The 17895-nt window shown below is 41.0% G+C and overlaps 1 protein-coding gene across 1 annotated transcript; it reads right to left on the reverse strand.

Annotated features, from left to right (window-relative positions):
- Positions 1–381: 381 nt before the first annotated feature.
- LOC117443731 (tyrosine-protein kinase Tec-like) lies at positions 382–16677 on the reverse strand. Its single transcript, XM_034079623.2, is given in 19 exon segments — positions 382–2256; positions 3263–3420; positions 3759–3877; positions 4328–4392; positions 4638–4854; positions 5749–5920; positions 6879–6953; positions 7882–8015; positions 8707–8789; positions 9029–9083; positions 9244–9309; positions 10176–10355; positions 10357–10382; positions 11077–11129; positions 11710–11838; positions 13843–13924; positions 15248–15352; positions 15451–15654; positions 16574–16677. Coding segments are annotated over 18 exon segments (1941 nt in total). The 5' UTR covers positions 15589–15654; positions 16574–16677; the 3' UTR covers positions 382–2172.
- Positions 16678–17895: the final 1218 nt, after the last annotated feature.

The following is a 17895-nucleotide window of genomic DNA, read 5'->3' on the forward strand; positions in this document are numbered from 1 at the left end:
CTCAGACACTCAATTCCAGCACCAGACACTTTTTGACGCTGCTATGGACAGTCTTGCACTATATTGAAGTGACTGTTATTTTGTATAAATTGATTGTTGTGTGCATATGTGTAAATGTGTCTGTTGGTTGTATATATATATATATATATATATATATATAGGATATACATATTTTATATATATTTGTATACATATTTGTATTATTGTATTTTGTATTCGGGATTGTTGGAAATGTTATTTCGATCTCTCTGTCTGTACAAACACACAGAAAAATGTACATTAAAGTTGACTTTGATATTTATACAGGACGGTGCGTTGAACGGTCCTTTACTTCCTTTACAGAATATTTGTACACGGCGTAACAGAAAAATAAACTACAAATCAACGTGAGCAGTGTTTTATTTGATGGACACAACTTCAGTTTAAAGACCTTTATAGACAGGATGACGCAATAATGCAAAATACTCGCCTGCAAATATTTTGCATCAAATCTATTCGTGCCGGCAGCGAAGCAAATTAAAAAAGAATATATATATCAGTGACGTGCGGTGAGGTTCGTGGCTGGTGAGGCACGGACTCTTTCTGAGTCAGATTTACAAATATTATATTTTGACCTTAATCGAAATATTCGGTTATTTTCAAAAGGTTTTTTAGTCCGATGCTTCGATTCATTTTAAACAGACCGTTCAACAAAAGGATACCCAACATCTAAATATTGGATTTTTCTTTCTTAGTAAGATACCATTTTAATTACAATTGTGGTTTTCCCTTGACTTGAAGATGAAGTCCATGCTATCCTTCTGGACAACAATCTCTATTACTTGTTTGTAAAAGTCCTCCTTATCTTCCTCTAGTTTCAAAAGTCTAGTTTGTTGTTCGCGTCTACCGTCCCTGCGTAGAATAACAGTAGCAACAAGAACCTGTGGGCTCACTTGCACTTCAGTGCGGCAGAGGTTATGGCTGCCTCCCCTGGTGCTTTTTTCATTGCCGTTGTGTGATGAGACCAGCGAGCCTAAATATCATATATACGTGAAATAAGTTATTTAGAGACTCTGGATGGCGAGGATAAATGTAATAAAGGGATCTAAAAACATTACATTGGTAACATGCAGTGAGATGGTGCAGGCATGCGCTCAGGGCCTGCTTTCCAGCCAGTTACTGTGGGGTGACGCATTCTGAGGTGAGGCAGAGCTCATCTGTGCCTCACCTCACCCCACAGGCTTACGAGAGGCAGAGCTCGTCCCTGCCTCACTTCCCATCGCTACCCGTAGTTGTAGCGGAGCTCGGCCAATTTGCTGATTTTGACTATAAAAAGCGATTGGAATCAAACATAAATCACATTTACAACACAGATCAGTGGAGACATTTTATTATTATTACTATTTAGTTTTTCTTTAGTTGTTTTTCCGTTACATTGGAGTATGACAGGTGAGGCTCACTCCTGACTGCACGTCACTGGTATATATTGATGTGTGAGTTTATTATAATGGGTAAACAAACGTGATTGGTGGATGATTATGAGTGAGTGGTCCATCCGCTTCATCTGATTTGTCAGTTCTAGACAATGTAAGCACCGTAGAGTGGTGCAGGGATATCGTTTTCTGTAGTCCGACCCTGAAGGCAGCATCTCCCTGGTTTAATGGTTATTTTGAATTATGTTAGAAAATAATCTCTGTGTCAAACAAACTTTTATGATACTAATAAGTTTAGTTCAGCAGTAACACCACTTTATGATTTCTGAAGTAAAAATCTAACGTTATAAAGGAACTACATCACGGTCACATGACTTCACGTCACCACCGCTAAGCTAAAGGCGGCTAATGTAGGACGTGATGACGTTTAGTCGTCTCATTTGGACACTTGTTAGCAACCGCTGTTGTTAAATTCACCAGTGCGGTATTTACTGACGTAATTTATGTCGTAGAATAAAAATCCCTTCACCTTGTGTTAACCACAGACCTTATTTCAGGATTAAAAACCAAAAACATGTTCAGGAAACCATTGACAAGGAAACAGGAAACAGGGTTTTAGGACTCATTCCTGCACAACTCTATTACAACATCTTCATTGTGTTATTGTCAGTAAATTAAACAATAACAGTGAGGTGAATGGTGGGGGTTTGGGGGCAACATGGCCCTCAGGGATGGTGGGAGCAGCTGATTGGTCGGTTGATCAGTTTAGGGGCGGGGCGTCAGCCTCCAGAGCGTCGGAGATCATCAGGCAGAGCTGAGCGAAAGATGGACGCTCCTCCGGTCTCTGAAACAAAGATATTCAGATATATAAAAGTGTTTTATCATAACACAGTGAAACCTGTTAAACCCGAGAGACCCCGGTTCCGGAGGCCTCCTGCAATATCTTGCAGAAAACAGTGTCTGAGGGCATGTTCATTTAATAGACTATGAATGTTTTATATCCATGGAACGGAAAGAAACTCATCTAACTGATCATTTTAATTTATTTATTTTTAAAAACCCCACAATGCTAACGCTGAGCCTCTGAATTAGCAACGAGCGAAAAATGCTAACAGATGACGGCACCGAAATTCACTCACAAAACCTTATTATTTATCTTTGCTGCACATCTCAACCCATCGTTTCACATCGTGAGGAGACACAGAATCGATGGTTATCCTCATTATCACTCAATCATACGAACTCGCGGAGATAATAACAAGAACACACATCAAAACAAATGGAGCTAGTTAGCCAAAAACGGCAAAATGGCTCACCTGTGTGGTAGTCTGGTCAAAAGTGGTCTTCAATGGCATTAAAATGATAAAAAAAACGATGCTGAAGTTAATCCATCGGTTAATCCAATGTGTCTGTGTCACTTTGAATGATTTCTGATAATCCATGAGCAATAAATCTGCTTTTCGGTTTTGAGATGTCAGACCTAGAGGCAGCTTCGCTCTGGAGCAAAACTGCTTGCGCGAAGACGCCATCTTTTATTTTTAACATGAGTGTGTGCGGGGAGATTCCCCTTCGATTCTATTGGCTCTAACGGTCAGAAAGAGATGTCACCAAGCGGCAAACTCTGGGGAAGAGCCGGGACGCTAATACGGAAGTGTCTCGAACCGCAGTTCATCTAGTGGCCAGTAGGAGCAGTCTGCAGAAGGCAGCAATTTCCATAGACCCCCATGTTAAAATGCCCAACTTTACAGCTGTCTACACCTCACTACACAAGTTGAATTTAAAAGTATCTTAAAAATCTTAAATCTCACAGTATATTAGGATTAAAAAAGGTTGAGTCTCTGGGCTCTCACCTCGTGCCAGCAGAGCTGCATGATGTCATAGATTGTGGGCGTCGCCATCTTGGGCCTGTAGAGGCGGTGACCTTTGGTTACCAAGGTAACGACCTCGTGGTTCTGACTCTGTTCGAATGGCATGCGACCCTCGGTGAAAACCTCCCACATCAAAACGGCTGGAAACAAAACAAACAAACAAACAATGAGTCCGAAGCTTCGTTTGTTGAAACTTTGCTGAAGCTTGAATGAATGAATGGAAAATAAGAAAACAAGGTGGTATTTGTCCGCCTTGACTCTATTTTCATGCTTAACCTGCACATGTAATCATCTAATGACACATTTTTCCAATTAAAACATCTTGACTCCACCCATACATCCCGTCCCGCACCCTTCGGGGGCCGTGCCTTCAGTGTTTAAAAATGTTTAGCTAACGCTGAGATACGCTACCTGTAGGTCGTGTCTGGATGCTAGCACTTGATTGTGTGAATCTTTGCGATGTGACAAGTGAACGTACCGAAGGACCAGACGTCGGACTTGCTGCTGTATTTGCAGAAGTTAAAGACTTCGGGAGGCGACCACTTCACCGGGAACTTGGTGCCCGATGAGCTGGTGTACTGGTCGTCTAACACGTATCTACAAGACAAACATCGCCATTTTAATTTGACACGGAAACAATTAGTTCTTAAGAATATTTAAAGGAAACATTCAAATATAGTTACAAATAAAATAGATTATAACCACAAAACCAAACAATAAGTAAAATGAAAAACAATAAGCCCATAACGTGAAATTATTGACGTCAGGTCTTTTACGATAAGTCACAGCGTTAAATTCTATTCATATAGTCTGGATTCATATATTTCGTACATAAGCCAATAACGTGAAATTACTCATGTGAAGTCCATATGTTGTACGATAACTTGATAACGTAAGAATTACTGATATCATGTTTATATATTGTACAATAACTTAATTACTTTAAATACATTTCGTACGATAAGTCAACATTGTAAAGCTATTGACGTCAGGTCCATATATTTCGTACGATTAGTCGATGTAATCTTAATAGGATTACATTTGTACCTGGTCATGCCGAAGTCAGACACCTTCACCACCAGAGAGTCGTTCACCAAACAGTTCCTGGAAGCCTGAGTTTGAGAAGGAAAAATAAATATTCCTACTCTTATATTTAACAATGCTGGCCTTGATCAATTGATATACTAATTATGTTTTTGTTTCTGAAGTAATCCTTTAAAAAGAGTTAAAACAATATCTCCATCATTCACAAAATGTAACATTGAGTTCAACAGGAATCAGTTAGCTTTGGAAACCAGCCATTTTTGTATTTAATTTTCTCCCAGTTAGAGTTAGTTTTTGAATAGGATCCAGTTACCAGGTCTCTGTGGATGAATCCGTTGGCCTCCAGGTGCTCCATCCCCTCGCAGACGTCCAGGCTGATACTCAGTAAAGACTCCAGACTGAAGCTGCCCCGCCGCTGCCTGAGGAAATTCAGCAGGCAGCCGAACTCCATGAACTCTGTGACGATGTAGATGGGCTTGAGCTGGCTGCAAACGCCATAGAGCTGCACCAGTTTAGGGTGAGAGAGCCTCCTGGGGAAGGAAAAAGCTAATGTTAGGCTATAAAGGAACTATCACATGACCTCACCTCACCACCGCTAAGCTAAAGGTGGCTAATGTTGGGCTATAAAGGAACTGCAGCATGGTCACATGACTTCACGTCACCACCGCTAAGCTAAAGGGGGCTAATGTTGGGCTATAAAGGAACTGCAGCACGGTCACATGACTTCACGTCACCATCGCTAAGCTAAAGGTGGCTAATGTTGGGCTATAAAGGAACTGCAGCACGGTCACATGACTTCACGTCACCATCGCTAAGCTAAAGGTGGCTAATGTTTGGCTATAAAGGAACTACAGCACGGTCACATGACTTCACGTCACCACCGCTAAGCTAAAGGTGGCTAATGTTGGGCTATAAAGGAACTACAGCACGGTCACATGACTTCACTCCACCACTGCTAAGCTAAAGGCGGCTAATTTTGGGCTATAAAGGAACTGCAGCACGGTCACATGACTTCACGCCACCACCGCTAAGCTAAAGGTGGCTAATGTTGGGCTATAAAGGAACTGCAGCACGGTCACATGACTTCACGTCACCACCGCTAAGCTAAAGGAGGCTAATGTTGGGCTATAAAGGAACTACAGCACGGTCACATGACCTCACCTCACCACCGCTAAGCTAAAGGTGGCTAATGTTGGGCTATAAAGGAACTACAGCACGGTCACATGACTTCACGTCACCACCGCTAAGCTAAAGGTGGCTAATGTTGGGCTATAAAGGAACTGCAGCACGGTCACATGACCTCACGTCACCACCGCTAAGCTAAAGGTGGCTAATGTTGGGATATAAAGGAACTGCAGCACGGTCACATGACTTCACGTCACCACCGCTAAGCTAAAGGCGGCTAATGTTGGGCTGGTCCTTACATCATGACCTTGGCCTCCTCGATGAAGTCCTCTTCCAACATGGCTCCCTCTCTGATGGCCTTGATGGCCACTCGGTGTTGATGCCTCCACTTCCCCAGCCTCACCAGCCCAAACTGCCCAGAGTCCACCTCCTTCATGAAGGTCAGCTCACTGGGGTCAATCTCCCACTTCTCTATAGGGGGGAGAGGGGGGAGAAACATGGAGCAAGATCTGGGGTCAATCTCCCACTTCTCTATAGGGGGGAGAGGGGGAGAAACATGGAGTAGGATCTGGGGTCAATCTCCCACTTCTCTATAGGGGGAGAGGGGGGAGAAACATGGAATAATGTCTGGGGTCAATCTCCCACTTCTCCATAGGGGGGAGAGGGGGAGAAACATGGAGCAAGATCTGGGGTCAATCTCCCACTTCTCTATAGGGGGAGAGGGGAGAGGGGGAGAAACATGGAGTAAAGTCTGGGGTCAACAAAAGCTGGAGAGATACCCTACTTACACGTCATTCCTTCAATATACTTACTTACTTACTGACTTACTTCTTTATTTCCTTAATTACTTACACTTCCTTCCCTTCTTACTAATGTCCTTCCTTCCTTCCTTACACCTACGTACTTCCTTCTTTCCTTCCTAACATACTAACTTAAGTACTTGCTTGGTTGCTTACTTACTTACTCACTTCCTTCCTTACTAACTTACTTTTTCCTCCCTTACTTCCTTATACTTACTTCTGACTTTCCTTCCTTAATTGCTACACCTCCTCCCTTACTGACTTACTAACTTGCATACAAATCCTTCCTTCCTTTCTTTGTTCCTTGCTTGGTTGCTTACTTACCCATTTCCTTCCTCCCTCCAGTTCCTACCCACTTACTTACTTACTTACTAACTAACTTCCTTACTAACTTACTTACTTTCCCACTTACTTACTAACTAACTAACTAACTAACTTACATTCTTACTTCATTACTTATTTTCGTATGTTCTTCTTTCCTTACTATCTTACTTACTCACTTCCTTACCTACCTATCTACCTACTTGTTCACTTGCGTCCTTCCTCACTGACTTATACTTCACACAGAAAGCGGGGAGGAAGGTAAAGGAAGGACTAGACGGATTTTAAACATTTTAAAACTGTCTCACCGTAGCTGAATCCTGCGGTGGACGGAGCCGCTTTATCCTGTTTCCCGACTGGATACCTCAACCTGGCAACAAGACCTGAAATAAAGACACATTTAAATAAGGAAATGTATGTACAGTTAGCTTATATATTAGCCTACTAACACAGACCTAGCATTGTCATTGCTAGGAAGTGAGCATGCTAACACAGACCTAGCATTGTCATTGTTAGGAAGTGAGCATGCTAACACAGACCTAGCATTGTCATTGCTAGGAAGTGAGTATGCTAACACAGACCTAGCATTGTCATTGTTAGGAAGTGAGCATGCTAACGCAGACCTAGCATTATCATTGTTAGGAAGTGAGCATGCTAACACAGACCTAGCATTGTCATTGTTAGGAAGTGAGCATGCTAACACATACCTAGCATTGTCATTGTTAGGAAGTGAGCATACTAACACAGACATAGCATTGTCATTGTTAGGAAGTGAGTATGCTAACACAGACCTAGCATTATCATTGTTAGGAAGTGAGCATACTAACACAGACCTAGCATTGTCATTGTTAGGAAGTGAGCATGCTAACACAGACCTAGCATTATCATTGTTAGGAAGTGAGCATACTAACACAGACATAGCATTGTCATTGCTAGGAATCGAGCATGCTAACACAGACCTAGCATTGTCATTGTTAGGAAGTGAGCATACTAACACAGACATAGCATTGTCATTGCTAGGAATTGAGCATGCTAACACAGACCTAGCATTGTCATTGTTAGGAAGTGAGCATGCTAACACAGACCTAGCATTGTCATTGTTAGAAAGTGAGCATGCTAACACAGACCTAGCATTGTCATTGTTAGGAAGTGAGCATGCTAACACAGACCTAGCATTGTCATTGTTAGGAAGTGAGCATGCTAACACAGACCTAGCATTGTCATTGTTAGGAAGTGAGCCTGCTAACACAGACCTAGCATTGTCACTGTGAGCATGTTAGCTTGCTAGCATGGCTGTAAATGAGCTAGTACCTGCTGCGTTGTGTTTGTGATACTCGATGAGGTCGGGGATGGAGCAGAATAAATGTTTCTCAGCCAGATAAAACTGCAGAGGCAATCCCTGTGTCTCCTTGATGTGGTAATGCTTTATAACGGCACCTCCGTCCCTGAAACACACACACAACAACAACAACAACAACAACAATTAGGCTATATTAACAACAAGCTAGCACAGAATGGTAGTGACGCTAATGAGGAACATATTTGATTTTACATTACATTTAAGTGAACTCAATCCGGTTCTAATAGCAAAAAAAATGTACGTGATTTTTCATGTCCATTTTTGATCCAGGCAGCCATTGTTTTCCATTAATTTGCAGAAATAGTTTTGTGCAGACTTTTTACATCATTCTGCACACTGCATTAACGCTCAATAATGCATATCGATTAAGACCAGATGTGTATTATATGTATATGTAGTAAGTCTCAACAATGTAATAAAACATGCAAGGTAATATACGTTTTGTTATTTTAAAGGTCAATATGGCGGGAAAAAAAAAGTGCCAATTATTGATCTTGTATCGTGCATAACTTTAGTGGATCACAACATGTTGTGTATAGAATTAATCTGCATATGGCCCGGCTCAAAACAAGATCAACATCTTCTATAAATGTCTTGTTTTTGAGGCACAAAATGAAGTCTACAACAGACCAGGTGAGGCTAATTTGAAGCCTGTTGCTACAGAAGCTAATGCATGAGAATGATCTATACAGTAGTGAGGTAGATTAGCTCCCCAAAGTCTGGTGGAAATATAAAAACAATCACAGGTATGTAACTAAGTTAGTGTAAGTGTTTACCCTGCAGCTGTTTTGGCGTACAGAGAGACGGTGTAAGCTCCCGAAGTGCTGGAGTCTCTGACGATGAAAGCGCCTTCTTTATCCTGCAGGGGGCGACATAATGCATGTTGTGACTTTGTGATCCCAACATCCTTTTGAACAAATAATATGCAAAGATCTCCTCCACCAACACTCAAAAGAATATACCTATTTTTAAATGTAATGAAGTTAATGGTGTGTCAACGAGGAACTCAAATGAGGCAGAAAATGGGAAGGAACGGTACAAATAAAGCGTCAGATATTTATTATTTTAGATTGGAAAGGGTGAAAGTTCGAAACTCACCTCCTTCCTCAGCAGCTCCTCAGCCTTATTCCTGTTGACTTGTTTACTGTACCACCTGCAACAACAACATCAATAAACTAACATTATGCACATGCACGTCTTCACAGAGATCTGGTACATTAGTGTGAAGAATATGCAACTCATTGGTAGTTTGACATGCCCCACATCTAAACCAATATTATTCTACCGGTAAACGTGAGAAATGATTAACTCACACAAAATGCACCAGGTTTCCGGATTTTCTCTCAGTTACATAGTTACTTGGGATGTAGCCTTCCTCTCTGTACACACACACACACACACACACACACACACACACACACACACACACACACACACACACACACACACACACACACACACACACACACACACACACACACACACACACACACACACACACACACACACACACACACACACACACACACACACACACACACACACACACACACACACACACACACACACACACACACAGGAGGAATTAGGTTAGCATCTCGAAACACACTGATAATCATGCATTCATGTGGACTAACTAAACAATTTTAACGGAATGTTACATTTCAGCATTAAAAGGTGTAAAAACGACGATATTATGTTTCAGAGAAATTAGTCATTGTAATCAAGGTAATGGTGCATTTCATTGGATGCCCTATAACAGGGATTTTAGGCAAAATAAAAAATACAATTCACAATTGAAACAATTATTAATACTTATTAGATTTTCTGACAAATGTATGTGGAAGAAAAAACGAATTTGCCACTTAAATCTGTGAGAATTATAACCCTATTATATATATATATATATCCCTGCTTTCTTTGTCTCAAACATATATTCATTTATAAACCTACGACGTTTTTACTGTACACTTTTTAGATATACAGCCAAATGTTGTAATTTTAATTTGTGATTAATATGCAATGTTATGCACCTGGAATTACCATATTGAATTAACGTATGAAAATGATGCCAAAATGACTACTTTGACAACTTTTCACAAGACGGCAACCAACACAAGCTGCTGCTTTGTCAACATTCAAAAATAACAACTTCTAACTGCAATGGACGCCAACAAACGCCGTCTTTTTTTCCCATTGTTGTGACACAGCGCCCCCTGGTGGCAGATAGTAGATCCACACTCACCCGTACTTGTTCCTCGCTCTGAACCAGTTCACGTCACATTTCTGCAGGACCACGTACTCGCCTCCTTTCTCCAGACTCAGGTCGTGGGGCTCCATCCCGGGGAAATCGTACAGCGCCACCACCACCACCGCCTCTTCCTCCTCATCCTCATCTTCGTCTTCATCATCTTCATCGTTCATAGGGAGGGGGGGGGGGAGGGGGCCGCCGCTGCTCGGGGAGAAAAACAGACAAGTTTTTAAGATTGATCAAATGTGGGGTTTTTGTAGCAATGACGTTCAAAGAAACAGATTCATACCAACACAAATACATTCTGACAACTCTATGATTAGCTTTCATCTTAAACGCTATAGATTGGGATTATCGGAGGAAGAGAAACATCGCAACATCCCAGCTAAACATCCCGAGGAAAATGTAGGATTATATTTTTCAAAATCTGAATATTTTGTCTTTTTAAACGGGGGAAATTGGAATTGGTGAATGTCGTCTATTTAGGAATAAAATAAAAAGATACAAAAGATATACTTATATAAACAGAAGAAGTTAAACTAACAATGTGCAAAAACTGGATTAAATAAATTAAATTAAATGTCCCAAAAAATAAGGTTAAAAGGGTAAATTATTTTTATGTTCCAATGAAGTTAAAGTAAAAATATGGAAAATATAAAAATATCTATACAAACATGATACGTTTAAGTAAAATCTCCAGTGAAAGATAACATCATTAATATGAAGGTTTCAGTATCAGTGTGTGTGTGTGTGTGTGTGTGTGTGTGTGTGTGTGTGTGTGTGTGTGTGTGTGTGTGTGTGTGTGTGTGTGTGTGTGTGTGTGTGTGTGTGTGTGTGTGTGTGTGTGTGTGTGTGTGTGTGTGTGTGTGTGTGTGTGTGTGTGTGTGTGTGTTACCCTCTCGTTGTTGCGCTCCTCACCAGGAATCGGGGGTAGAGGTTTTCTGGAAACTTTAAAAGAGGAACAGAAAGAGTGAGCAGAACGCTTCTTTTTAATAATTATTTTTAAACTATCTCTGCTGTCAGACGCCGTGACCTCTCACGCACTCTTGTTGTATTGGTGATGAATTAACGATGTCACTATGTTCCTGAAGTAAACAATGTGGTGTTATTGTTATGACGTATTACCACATTTATTTAAAAAGGTTCGCCAAAGCAATCTTTAAACAAGCCTGAGAGCCAAAACAAGCCAAAAAAAGGTTTAAAATGATATTGAGGATATACTACTACTACAAGCAAGTAGTAACTCGGTGTATTCAACTAAGTACAATGTTGCTGTACGTATTTATATTTCCCGCTGCTTTTAACTTCCAATCCTCGACATCTCAGAGGCAGACAGTGTACTCTTCACTGCCCTGCACTTATTGAATAGCTTTACTTCTAAATCACTCTTTAAACCCTCGATATATGTGAAGCTGAGGAACCAAAAGAAGAGCTCAAGGCCTCTTGGATTAAACCGTAATTCTGTGTTGATTTTTAAGTGTGTGAAAACTTCTCAAACTACTTTAAACTAAAACACTGTTTTTCTCACTGTCTCCGAACAGGTTGTACTCCTCGCAGCCCGGAGCCAGTTTCTCTGCCTGACGACAGCAGAGCCACGCCCCTTCCTGCCAAAACTGAGGGTGAAACTTCGCCCAGACCCCGGGGTTATCTTTGATCGCTGCAAACACAAAATCAACGTGTCAACGGGTCATGTAAACAGGAAAAAAAACGTCTAGAAATTATAGAAATATTCCTTTTCGTGCCTCATATGAGCATAAGCTGTAATACTGACACACAAACGGTTAAAAAACTACGTAAAAACTGACATATAAAGAGTTAAGCGTTATCCAAATGTCTTAAAAGGTGCAATAAGTATAGTTTTTGGTCACTTGGGGCCAGCAAAAACACACTGATTGCTAGTTCCTTCATCACTTGTTATGTAGTTAATGTTATGAGAGCCTGTAGACTCAACTTACATTGCAGTCATTTGCCGGAAAAACCGAAACAATAAGCTAAAAAAACGCTAAAAATCGTAGTTAAATATGTCCCATAATGCCTTGAGGGATTTAAACAAGACACCTTTTGCTCGGTTACTAACGTTTAAACATGAACATTGGAATACAGGCCGACAACAATGAGCTAAAAGACGCTAGGCTAAACGTGTTCCCATAATGCTTTAGGGCAGTGTTTCTCAAACTTGTTCATACCAAGGACCACTTAACCAATACAAAAACACTCACGGACCACCTAACTCCACAAATATCCAAAAAAAAAATCGTTTTTCTAGAACAGATTACAAATCGCCTGAACATGCTACAAACAAGTGGCAACATGTGTGAGGTAGGTGTTGCGCTGGGCTATCTCATGCAATCGAAAGTTAAACTTAAGCTCGCTCCATTGCGGAGAGATTCCCGCGAGAGTGCGGAAGACTTACATTTATGTATTTATTTAAAATGTGAAATGTTACCAATATACTGGCGGACCACTAGGGGGCGCTCACGGACCACCAGTGGTCCGCGGACCACACTTTGAGAAGCACTGCTTTAGGGGAAGTGAAAAAGAGGGCGTTTAATGTCGCTATGGATATTGTGAGTAACGGCCCGTCCACACTACAGATTTGACAGCTTCAAAAACGGTTTCCAACGCGTCTGCCCATTCACTTTGAATGGGGTGACGTCACTTTTCGCCGAACTGCATTGTGGGAAGCAGAGCGGAGCTTTCCTGGCGTTCCAGGCTGCAAAAGTTGAGCAATGTTCAACTTTTGAAGCTTCTGAAGCTGTCGGTGGAAGCGTCAGCCAATCAAATCATATGCCAGTACAAGCTCTAGCCAATCAAACAGCTGCGTGTGTGTAGGGGCGGGAGATTCATGTGATTGGTTGTTGGTCGAGCTTCAGACACGCCCAGCTCCAAGCTTTTTTCGAAGCTGTAGTGTGGACGGGCCGTTAGCCTGTGAGCTACAACTCTGTTTTGGCCTATATTTTATTTTGGCAAATTAGCAGCATTAAAAGTGCGCTGAATTAGCAATAAGCACTTTTTCTAAGCTGATTTATGGATGTTTTTTACAATGGACTTCAAAGATATGTAAGGTGTAAGTCATACTGAATCAAAAAATATATTTATCACATCACTTTGTTACGTTTTAACTGAGATATACACAGAATATAAGTGGGATTTATGCACTTTAAGGCTTCGTCTTTGTATCAAACTGTCCAGCATTGAATCTAAAAGTGAAATGGTATCTCGTGTAAAAACCCAACATTTAGAAACAGTGGGGGCTTCTGGGAAATTGGACCAAAGTGTGAAAACCAGTTTCAGGTGTGTGGTTTAAAAGTGTGAGAACGTGCAGAAGCTCGAGGCTGCTGGCACGAGAGCAAAGTCTTTATGAAGAGGAACGAAAAAAGGAAATCATCAGACGCTACAGGAATAGAAATATAGAATACACGTGGTTTTTTAAACTAACTTTTACTAATAATACATTGTATTTATAGCACTTTTCTGAGTCTCAAAGTCGCTTTACAATATAGGGAAGGGTTTGGGTTTTATTAAAATATTAATAAAATTATAATAATAAAATAATAAAATAAAAATACAATAATAATAATAAAATATTAATAGTAAAATAATAATAAAAAATGTATAAATAATATATACAATTATAAAATAATAATAAATACAGACTGACCCTCTTTGAGGCTCTGCACCCAGAGACTCCTGCTGTCGTGACTCGGAGCGAACACGTAGAGAATGTTCGCGTCGTAAACAACCTGCACAAAAACACACACGAAATACTTTGTTCGTTGTTTTTCATCTTTGAATTGTGTATTAGTATGTATTATTTATTATACCCGGCTCCTTTAACTGCGATACGTTCCCGAGAATCATCGTGTTTCAAGTTTGTATTCCCATGTATGAAGTGATCAGTGGCGACTGGTCATTAGGGGCAGGTGGGGCACAGCCCCACCTAGTGTCAGCAGAAAGTATTCAAATAATGATTACAACAAAATGCAAAAAATAAATTAAAAAATATATAAAATATATTTTAAGATCATGTTTAATCATCTGATCCGTCTGTAAATTGCTGTTTTAGTCTGTGTTCTTCTAATTAGTGTCTACAGTGTGTGCCTATTGAGCTGTTTTGAGCCATGTGGGACAAAACCTGATCCTGCCCCTCCCTCTCACTGTCTAAGTGAACGGTGACTGTAAAAACTACACTGCGCATGCTCAGAGTATTTTCCTATTTAATGTGTGTGGCAAAAAAATAATGACCATAGAGGCAAAGTGCTGCCATCCCCACCATACATCATCTCACATCCTTCAGAGCTGATTGGCTGTAAGTATGTGTGCCGCGAAAAGTGTGGTGTGTGAAGAGGAGGAGAGAGAGCTGCAGTGAGGCGTCCTAAAACCCGGAAGTAAGCTGCGCATGGCTTCCCTCCACAAAAAAGCAACAAGATTTCTCCATGGGATTTTAGAAAATAGCTCAAAATAAGATCTGTGGGAAACGTAGCTGTTAGATAAATGCACGTTTTGTTCAGCCGGATAATATCCACATGTCTACCCTACTTTTATCATTTTCGAATCAAACATCTATTGATTAGATTAGATTTATGATAGACTTTTGAAACTACAAGAAGATAAGGAGGACTTTTACAAAAGAGTAATAGAGATTTTTGTCCAGAGGGATAGGCAAATGGACTTCATCTTCAAGTCAAGGTAAGACTGCAATTTTATTGAAAATGGGATCTTACTAAGAGAGAACAATTCAATATTTAAATGATAACATTACATGTTGTGGGTATCCTTCTGTTGAACTGTCTGTTTAAAAGTAATTGAAGCATCAGACAAAAAAAGCGTTTGAAAATAATATTATATTTTGATTTAATATATTTGTAAACCTGAAGAGTCAGTGCCAGAGCCTCACCAGCCATGAACCTCTCTGCAGAAGCTTATATATAGACATCTGAGTTGTTTGTGCCCCACCACTTTTGTACATATAGAAACGCCACTGGAAGTGATGAAGCTTCAGTTTAAAGCTACCACTCTACTGAAGCATCATGGGAAATGTAGTTCCTAGCATCCTCTCTCTGTACCTGGAAGGGGTATTTGTTCTGGCAGGGGATTATTCCTCCTCCGTTCTTCACGACCTCTGCGCATCTGATCCTGCTCAGCTCGATGGATCCTCTCCTGAACTTCTTCTGCTCGTGGAGAGGAATATAAAGAATATATATATTCAAATTCAACCCAAATAATTCCTGAATAATATTTAAATGATAACCATGTGATAAGAAGTGACCTCTGCTCTCCCGTCGTAGTATGTGAGTTTGCTCCTGGTCAGCACGAACAGCCTCTCCTTGTAGTTCAGAGGAGAAGTTCTCTTCTTCTGCTGAGACCGCTTGATGAGCGTCTCCTCCAATAGCAGCTCAGCACTCATCCTGGCCCCGCCCCTGCCCTCAGCCCATTGGTGGAGCTCATCAGAAGGAGGCGGGCCCAAACTGAGCTGAGGAAAAAGTGGATTTAAATCAATGATTATAAAGCAACATTAAAATGTGCTTTTTCTTCCTTTTTCCTTGTACTTGAAACCAGTATTTCTGCAGGTAAAGGTCAGGGAACGCAAATGATACAAGTACTAGAATATTTGTCCAAAAATACACATTTATTTAAAAATAAGTAAAAAAAAAAAAAATTGATATTTTTTACAAAACATAATAATTATGTAAGAAATATGTTAACAATATATAAAAGACAATACCTTAAAACAAAGATGTACTACAATGTAAAACAACTGATAATATGTTAAAATATACATATTAAATATTAAGACAAATATATATATGACTGTGTAAATACTAATAATAATGTTGAGAATAAGATCTTTGGTTATTTGTTCAAACTCAAAAGTATCATACTAATACATATACATACATTCAGATGTATTATAATAGATGAATCAGTATTATATTTAAACATAGGTTTATAATTATCCTGCATGATAGGTACTTTTATTTATGTTATTTTAAGTATAATGTTATGCTTATACTTTTAAGAAATAAATTGTATTTCGGAACAGTTTACTTTTCACCACTTATTGGCGCTTTGAAGGTGCGGTGTGGTATTTTCCCACAGCTCCTGAACGCATCACAAGCAAACAAACAACGCACCTGCTCTCAGGTGCGTTACATTTTCGAGTCACTAACATTATAAAACACACATTACTATAACCACCGGAGAACCATACAGACTATTATGTAATTAAATCACGTGTTTTAGGTACTTTACGGTAATTGTGTCACTTAGTTTAGTACTTTGTTACGGTAAAGCTGAAGGACTGGTCGCAGTTGAGTCAAACCTCGCGGCAGCACATCATAATACACGTTACGTAAAAGTGACGTAAGAGTTAAAAGAAAGTGATTTTTTACCTTTTCTCGTCATTTTTATGCAGTTTTTAATCCGTACGTGTGCGTTTGTGTCCCATGTCACAGCAAGTGAAGAGGCAGGGATTCAGGAAATGAAGCAAAGGGGGGCGGGGACACACACACACGCACACACACACCGACAGACACACACACACACACACACACACACACACACACACACACACACACACTGCGGGTAGAGTACGAGGATGCGTGTGTGTCAGAGTGGAAACATGTTCAATATCAGAAACTTCTACATGAAGCTGTGTGTGCGTGCGTGCGTGCGTGCGTGTGTGTGCGCGTCTGTCTGTCTGCGTGCGTGCATGTCTCTGTCTGTCTGTGTCTGTCTCTGTGTGTGTGTGTGTGTGTGTGTGTGTGTGTGTGTGTGTGTGTGTGTGTGTGTGTGTGTGTGTGTGGTGTGTGTGTGTGTGTGTGTGTGTGTGTGTGTGTGCGTGCGTGCGTGCGTGCGTGCGTGCGTGCGTGTGTGTGTGTGTGTGTGTGTGTGTGTGTGTGTGTGTGTGTGTGTGGGGGGGGGGTGTGTGTGTGTGTGTGTGTGTGTGTGTGTGTGTGTGTGTGTGTGTGTGTGTGTGTGTGTGTGTGTGTGTGTGTGTGTGTGTGTGTGTGTGTGTGTGTGTGTGTGTGTGTGTGTGTGTGTGTGTGTGTGTGTGTGTGTGTGTGTGTGTGTGTGTGCAGGACTCGAGCTGTAGATTTAGTAAACCTGTCATTTTAACAACATGAACTGTTTCAACTCAAATCTTTTCATATATTTTAACCACAAACACGTTGTTATACAAACTCCCTCCTGGCAGGAGTCACGTGTCTGTGGGTCTCCAGCAGCTGCTTTCAGTTCTCCTTCAGAGCGGCTGCACTTTCTTCTCTTGTTGTGTAATATATGCATTTAGTTTAGTGTTCTCGAGCGGCACGTCTCTCTCCGCCCTCATCTGCAGCCGGCCTCCTGCAGAAGCTCTCTGACGACCCGCCATCGTTGGCCTCGACTCCAACGAGGACGCAGGACTTCACCCTCGGGTTATTATACCTGTAGTTTGGTTTGTACTCGACTGTTCCGTGGCTATACCAGCTGTGAAGCCTGATGAAGCCTGATGAAGCCTGAGTGAAGCCTGATGAAGCCTGATGAAGCCTGAGTGAAGCCTGATGAAGCCTGAGTGAAGCCTGATGAAGCCTGATGAAGCCTGGTGAAGCCTGGTGAAGCCTGGTGAAGCCTGATGAAGCCTGATGAAGCCTGGTGAAGCCTGATGAAGCCTGGTGAAGCCTGATGAAGCCTGGTGAAGCCTGGTGAAGCCTGGTGAAGCCTGATGAAGCCTGAT

The sequence above is a fragment of the Pseudochaenichthys georgianus genome, unplaced genomic scaffold (genome assembly GCF_902827115.2).
Source record: "Pseudochaenichthys georgianus unplaced genomic scaffold, fPseGeo1.2 scaffold_668_arrow_ctg1, whole genome shotgun sequence".
Lineage (NCBI taxonomy): Eukaryota > Metazoa > Chordata > Actinopteri > Perciformes > Channichthyidae > Pseudochaenichthys > Pseudochaenichthys georgianus.